This window comes from Sinocyclocheilus anshuiensis, unplaced genomic scaffold (assembly GCF_001515605.1).
Source record: "Sinocyclocheilus anshuiensis isolate Anshui unplaced genomic scaffold, SAMN03320099.WGS_v1.1 scaffold674, whole genome shotgun sequence".
NCBI lineage: Eukaryota > Metazoa > Chordata > Actinopteri > Cypriniformes > Cyprinidae > Sinocyclocheilus > Sinocyclocheilus anshuiensis.
The window spans coordinates 450,975-459,228 of record NW_015542395.1 but is presented as its reverse complement, the minus strand read 5'-3'; the positions used below and the strand labels follow the sequence as shown (position 1 = coordinate 459,228).

General features: G+C 37.3%; 1 protein-coding gene across 1 annotated transcript in view; it reads left to right on the top strand.

Annotated features, from left to right (window-relative positions):
- The first annotated feature begins 351 nt into the window (after positions 1-351).
- Positions 352-8,254, top strand: part of pacs1 (phosphofurin acidic cluster sorting protein 1) — a 64,937-nt gene continuing 57,034 nt past the window's right edge. The window contains 1 exon segment of the mRNA XM_016492043.1: positions 352-799. Within this exon segment, the coding sequence (XP_016347529.1) occupies positions 651-799 (149 nt within the window). The 5' untranslated portion in view covers positions 352-650.

The window sequence follows — 8,254 nt, the reverse complement described above, 5'->3', positions numbered from 1 at the left end:
GATGGATGGATGGATGGATGGATGGATGGATGGATGGATAGATAGATAGATAGATAGATAGATAGATATTAAAAAATATGTTAAATATATTTATAAAGTGAGTATATTTTGGATAGGGTGTAATTTGACGTCTATATAATATAATATAAATACCTATAATACAATATAAATATTATTAACTTTTTTTTTGGATAAACGTGTTTTTTTTATATAAATAATAATAATGTAAACATTTACAAATATTATAAATATATATTATATATATATTATAAATATTATAAAGTAACAACTTCAAGCCACTAACATCTTCTCTCTCTCTCTCTCTCTCTCTTTCTCTCTCCCTCTCTCTCTCTCTCTCTCTCTCTCAAGGGTTGGTTGTGAGGGCTCGTCTTTCACAAGAGGCGTTGCTCTTCAGCCGTGACTGTTCTCTGCGAGCAAAAGAGAAATTTCCGCTTCCTGCAACGATAAACAACTAGCGCAATTTGAGAAACATTTCGCAGCGACTTTGACGGTGAACGGCGGGTCCGACTGTCGCGATCAGCAGAACCGAGCCTCGGTCCTCGTGGACGGATGATTGTGCTGCAGTAGAGGATCGGCGTTTTTTTATTCGGGTTTTCCTTCATTGTTTTCAAACATAAGGTTCCTCCAGCATGTCGGAGCGGGGAGGGCTCCCGAGGACTGGAGGCGTACCGTCTCCGCAGCCCTCCAAACCGGTGGCGATCACCTCCAATCGGCCGGTGCACATGAACCTGTACGCCACCTGGGAAGTGGACCGATCGTCGCCGAGCTGCGTGCCGAGGTAAGGCGCCTGTGCGCCGGGGAGGGAAGCAGCGGTGCACCGCCGAATAATCCTCGAGGTTTCCTTGACATTTATCCACACAAAGGACAACACAATGAGTTAAAGCTGGAGGGAACACGATAGTGGAGACAGCTAGATGTAATTAAATGAACAAAATTAGCCTTGACAGATTTCAGCACGATATGTGTTGCGGTTTGCAGCGAAAGCGACGTGAAGAATGATCGGTGGTTGAATCTGAACGCGACAGTGCGGTAAAGACAACCAGAACAATTTCTGCTTAACAAAGAGAGCTGGGGTGAACTGTTCAGACATGCAGGGCTTTATGTATTGTATTCCAGCCTGTCAGGGGTCTGGGATATGTGTCTGGAATGCTGGCACGGGAACTGCATGCTTTGTGTAGCAACCTGCTGTAATGGACTAATGGATAGCGATTTAGCGTTACCGATATTGCTTTTTTAATGACCTGTGTTGATACAGATATTATTAATAGTAGTAGTAGTAGTAGTAACAATAATTACTAGAAAAAATATTGTTGTTATTATTAGCAGTACTATTATTTCCTCCAAATTATGCAATTATCGGTACAACCAATATTGACGAACTAAGAACCGATTTTTACCCTTAATTGGTAGTAATCCTAGTTAATCTTATTCATGCATTTTATTTCATCTTGGGAATGGTCTAAAATAAATATTTTGAACGCTGAGTTGTTGTGAATAAATTTGTGTAATACTAGTTTAGTATGTCAGGGTTTCATGCATATTCTAAATTTGGAATGGTATGGAATTGGTTTGGGATGCTGGCCGATGTAATTTTACAGTAGAGCTTCATGCTTTTTATTCCCATCTGCTGTTCTGAAAAACATTGGAGTATATTATAAATTGTAGTATCCCAATATTGTAATATATGACCTGTATTTGTGCAGAAATTATTATTACTACTACCAGTAGTTATAGTAACTACCAGTAGTTGCATTCCATGCTGGGAATAGTCAGAAATATATATTTGAAATGCTGAATTGTTGGGAATATATTGGTGTAATATATCCTAGAAATGCTGGTTTAGCACGTGTAAAAATCAAGGCAATTATATTCTAGATAGGGATTGGTATGGAATTGGTGATTGTAGAGTTTGATGTGTTGTATTCCAACCTGACATTCTGGAAAATCTTGGAGTAAAGGATAGCGATTGATTGATATTATATTTCATGACCCATATTGATACATATATTTATTTATTTATAATTGTTTTATTATTATTATTATTACTACTTCCCAAATTATGCCATTTATTGGTTGACCCAATGTTAGACAACTGAGAACCAGCATTGTTGAGAGTATATTGTTAGATTGCTGAATTGTTTGGAATATATTGGCATAATAGATCCTAATATGTACAGGGATTCATATGTTGTATTACTGGGAACAGTCTTGTATATATTGGCTTGGGATGCTGAAGAGCTTCATGCTTTGCATTCCAACCTGGTGGTCTGGAATATGTTGCAGTCGTGTGGTAGTAGATAGCTATGCCGGTTTAGAATGTGTGGAGATTCATGCATTCTGTTCTAAATTGTGAACGGTATGGAATTGGTTTGGGATGCTGCCATGGTAACTAGCGTTTCAGGCTTTGTATTCCAGCCTGACACCAGCGTTGCATTACCCTACATTTGTGATCAGGTGAACATGCATGTGTCAATGTTCAAAACAATCGTTCCTCTTGAAATCCAATACTCCCTGCTGCCTATTGTTTTCGCCTGGAGTTAATATCGGCTACGGATACAGACAACACAGACATGTGAAATGGCTGCCCATCGAAGCTAATTGGTTTATTTGTATTAAATGTGTATTGATGGAGCAATTGGTATAGATCTGGGTTACACAGCATGTGCTTGTGTTGTGCATGGCATCATGCTGCTGGTATCGACAGGAAACTCTAAAAATAAAACAAAATATTGATTGGCTTGTTGATGTTTCGTGTTTGGCCGGAGCTGATGGCTGTATTCAAAATGTAATACATTAGGGAAAGAGCAAAGCGCTCTCCTTACCTCTACTATCATCTTGCTCGGGACTGCTATTAAATATTAATGTGATCTTGTTTTATGTCTAAATCAGGTGGACAATAGCCCTGTAACTCACCCGGCTACTTAATTAGAGCTAAAGATGGCACAGTGGGCGGCACAGGGCACCCGTGCGGCGCGTGTCTGATTTCTGACCGTGTTGTGGGTTTTTGAGTGTAAATGTGTGCATCTCAGTGAAAAGACGGAATAACAGGCAGTAGGAATGGGAATTGACGAGCATTAACAGCACACACCCCCATTCAAATTGGACATAATGAAACTAATGACTAAGATTTCAATGAATAAGTCAACAATCGCTCTGGGCTGCGTTTCCCAAAAGCGTCATAAACCTAAGTAGATCATGACAAACATTGGCACCAGTGGCCTCTATGATCTGTTCACTTTTGGCAAATGCAGTTCTGACTGATTTAGTCGTTAGACAGATTCAGTTCAATAATATGATTACACCGATAACTACAACTATAAACTATGAGAATAGGAATGTCCACACCACAACTATAACAATAAAAACACAGAAGAACAAGATCTTTGGAATCACTCTAAAACTTTCAAAACATTGACAGCCAATAAGAATTCAGACGAGTTTAAAGAGCGTGTACATTTAAAGAGGCAGACGACAAAACTGCATCGCTTATTTATTAGGATAAACAGAATGTTGTTGTCCGTTGGTGCAAACAGTATAGTTATCTTTATACTTATCGTTCTTGGTGTGAACGGGCCTTAAATTGTTTTCACAGATTCATCTAAAATAAAATAACATACAAGTAGGGCTGCACGATTATGACAAAAATCATAATGGTCGATTATTCCCCTGAAATTGTAATTGCGATTATTAATTACGATTATCACAATTTATATTGAATGATGTTTATACCATTGTTTGATGCAACTGCATGCCGTATTTTTATATGAAAATAAACAAGCTGAAAACACTCTTAACTGAAAAACCTTTAGTGCTTTTCTATAGTATTAAGCCGCAAATGTCAACTATGCATCGGATTGGTTTCTTCTTTAAATTATAAAAAAAAAAAAATATGAATGGTATTATAATGTTATACTAAAATTAAAATAATGGGAAAAACCCTTAAGATAACATGTAGAAAGAAAAAAAACACATCTTAAGCGTGCAGAATAACATAAGTGGACTTTGAACGATTAATTGCCGCTTTGAACGATTACGTAATTGTGGCATCCATAATTGTAATCACGATTAAAAATTTGATGAATTGTGCAGCCCTACTCACAAGAGTAGGTCCGTTGCTCATTCTGACTGCACTGGTTGTATTGTATGTTTGTTAACGTAGCGTTGGCGTAAGAATGCAGCTGTTCAAAAATAGTTCAAGTAACCAAACGTCTCACAGATTTTCTACTCCGGTTTCTTTTGCAAATTAAACTTGATATGAATAAAAGCCCGTTCAAACCAAAGATGATAACTATATTAGTGTCCACACCAATGCACAATAACATTTTGTTTATTATAAACACTCTACAGTTACGTCGTCTGCTGCTTTAAAGGTTCGAACTCGGATGTCGGATGGATTCTGATTGGCTGTCATGGAGAGTCAGAAATCTCAGGTTTCATTAAAAATGTCTTCGAAGATTAACCAAAGCGTTGTTGGTTTGGAACCACATGATGGTGAGTAAATGATGACAGAATTTTCTTTTTTGGGTGCACTATCCCTTTAAGAACACTTCTCTATTTGCAGCCCTATGAGTGATTGTAGCATGTGTGCCGTCATTAGTATCTGCATGTCGATGCTTTTGTTGTCGCAGGTCTGTCATCTGTCTGATATTTGTTAAGATAAAATCCCCCCTTGCAAAAACCCCTCAGCGTCTTTTGGCAGCTGAATCACTGATCGGTGCCAAAGGCCAGCAGGAAAACAGACTGACACCTCATTCAACACAAACAACAACACGTTACAGTCCACCTCAGTATGCAATTATATTCACACTTCTGCCGCACACTTCCCCATAAAACCTTCAATAATGGGATGTAAGCAAGCATTCAGTAGCTTAGTCTTTGAAAATCACGTCGATTAACCACAAACATTGACGTCTTTGACACCAAAAATTCGCACATGTTTAGTAGCTGAATGTTGACACATCATTTCCTAATTCTGGACAGGAACGTGCAGGCATTTTTATTTCAGTCTGTTCCTCACACAAAGCTATCATATGGCTTTATTTGACCTTTAATATAGAGCACAAGCCGTATGCACCACTTTTTGGTTGTATCCTTATCTTTAGATAATAATCTTCGTTTTTGGAGTGAACTCTTCTTTTAATTATGAATTATTTGCATTTGTTTGAGGCTGTGGCATATTTTCAGTATTACAGACGCCGTTTGTTTCCTGTTCATCTGTTTCCCTCTGCAGTCTGAGGGCTGACGATGTCACATCCTTTTGTTTGCGCTGCCGCTGATTTCTGGAGTCACACTTTGTTCACCGGATTTGATTGCTGAGGGCAGAAAGACAGCGAACGAAGCCGCCAGTCTGAGAGACGAGGACGGAGTGGAGATGCAGAGAGGTTTCACGCTGAAGATGTGAATTAGGGAGCGAGGGAGTGCGGGGAGGGATGATAGGTTGAGGGTGGAAAGGTAATCGCTGCTGCCGCAAGATTCTGAGACAGAGAAACAAAACTGTGTGGCACCCAATCAATACCGGCCGGCCGCCACTCGAAAAACTATCTAGTCTGAGATCCGTCTGAAATTGAATTCGCCTTGCTATCTTCAAGGGTGCACAATAAAATGGATGCTACGGCTGAATTCGGCACCGACTGCCACAGAGAAGATTGCCGTTTCTAGTCTAAATGAAAGAACTTTTTGTCTTTTTCCCTGGTGTTATTGGGAACAATTCATCTGTGCAAATTATCCCAAACTACTTTTATTCTTTACTCCAATCTGCTATTGAATGCCCACTTCTCATGATCTGCTTGATTCTCTAACGATAAAATTAGGCCTCACTTACATTTTTGTTGTTTTTGTTGGTGAACATCCAGTTTCACACCAACATTTAGACTAATAAATTATATGATTTAATGATAGAATATTTTATTATTATTATTTTAATAGACTGTTCATTACAAGGATTTAATATTTATTTTTTATTTATTATTTTTATTATTTTGCTTTTCATCATGCCATACAACATCCCATAAATGTTTTATTATTATTTATATACTATTATAATATTAATAGTATACATTTATATAGTATTATTTTGAAGGAGCTTTTATTTGTATATTTTCAGTTTTCATATTAATTTTCGTTTTAAGTTTTAGTAATTTTATGTATTTTTTTTATTAGTGTTTTTTTTATTATTGTTGTTGTGTTTTATTGTTGTTATTTCTATTTAGATTTAATTTATTTTTATTTCAGTTCTTCAGCTAAAATTTATTTTATTTCTGTTGGTTTCCCAAGGTACCATTTCTAATTTAAATTTTTTAAAAGTTCAAGTTTAGTTTAAGTTTTCCTTGATATTTTAAAACTTTTAAACATATTATTACAAATATATAAACACTCCACTATTTTTGAAAATACGCTAATTTTCCAGCTCCCCTAGAGTTAAACAGTCGAGTTTTACCGTTTTTGAATCCATTCAGCCGATCTCCGGGTCTGGTGGTAGCACTTTTTGCTGTAGCTTAGCATAGATCATTGAATCTATGCAGCAGCAGGCACAATGATATTACACAGTGCCTGAAAATAGGCTAACTTCCGTCAACATAACCAACTACACAAACTTAGTGCCGGTCACGTTGGAAGTTACCTAGCTGGGGTCTATTTTCAGGCGCTGCGTAATATCATTGCGCCTGCTGCACTCATGGTACGGCAGCAAAGTTCCTTGATTATTACGCCGGAATGAGAGTATAGTTCCTAGCCATATCGGCCTAGAAAATCACAACTTTTCATTTTCCGTCGGTCTTAGTACACGATGTAACTACAGAAGAGTCAAGTTTTAAATAGGAAAAATATAGAAACTCTTTGGTCATTTTTGAGCGAGATGCTAATGGTCTAATCAGAGTCAATGATCTATGCTAAGCTAAGCTAAAAGTGCTACCGCCAGACCCGGAGATCGGCTGAATGGATTCCAAAACGGTAAAACTCAACTGTTTAACTCTAGGGGAGTTGGAAAATGAGCCTATTTTCAAAAATAGTGGAGTGTTCCTTTAATCTTAACAGTAACAACACTGAGGCATATTTTTTTTCAGTAAGGCATGTGTGAACTAGTGCTAAATATTATAGCACTCACGTTAGAGGCCTTGCCATTGCAAGATCTGCTTCACTGGAAATATTAGGGAAATTTCGACAGCTGCATTATGGGTAGTATGCGCTCGGCTGACGTGAACTGAGATGTGAGATGCCTGACATTCTTCTCCATCCTCTAGCATGCGTTCAGGAGCTGAGGGAGATTCTAGTTACTCACACAGTTTCGGGTGTGTTGTCTCTGCTTCTGCCCGTCAGTTATTGGCCCTGCGTTCCCATCAACTCTGATTAAGATGGACTTTCCCATTTTCTTTCTTTTCCTCGCTCCACTCTTTCTCAGCATCAGCTACATAGTTACACTCTTCAAAATAAAGACTCAGTAGAAAGTTTTATAAATTGCCAATTTGATGTGTATGCATAATTAACAATAAATAAACATTAATTATTGCCTTTATATCGACTGTCAGCCAGCCTGATCTCTAGAAATCAGTGTCCACATTGAAAATTTTATATTGTTTAACTACTAGTTGTGACTTTATATTAAAAATAAAAGTTAAAGGTAGTCAAAAGCTACCACTATACCCCTGATTAGCTTTACTGCCTTTAACTGTCAAAGATGCCTCCGTTCTTGTTTTTTACCATCATTTTTTATATCACTTTTGTTACCCGTGTGCTTTTGTAGTACTTCAGTGTTTTGTAAGAGAATGTAATGATGAATCAATGTAGTGAAAACGTATTTTCTTGCCATCAACTACAAAGCAGCAAATGGATGCGTTTAACCATAATGAGTATTACCATAAAAACATGTCATTCAGTGTCTGATGGTGTGAGCAGCTTTGAGCAGAATGTTGGAGTTGTCGTCTTTTATTTGCGGTAATTTCGGCCAGACGTGAACGCAGCTTCAAAAAGTCTCTCAAATGGCATCCGGCAAATTTTTTTTTGAATGCAAAGTTAACTCTAAACTTTTAAAATGTAAATGTAAAATAAGCTTACTCTGGCTTATTTAGAGTATTTTTGAGGGGAAATCTCAGGATGACTATATGAATTCCTTTTTATTTCTTCCAAATTCCATTTTAGCCATTTTAGAATTTAGAATTTTACCTAAATTCCATTTCAGAACTTTTTTTTAATGCACATTCCATTTTGGAAATTTATTTTTATGCCAATTCCAATCTAT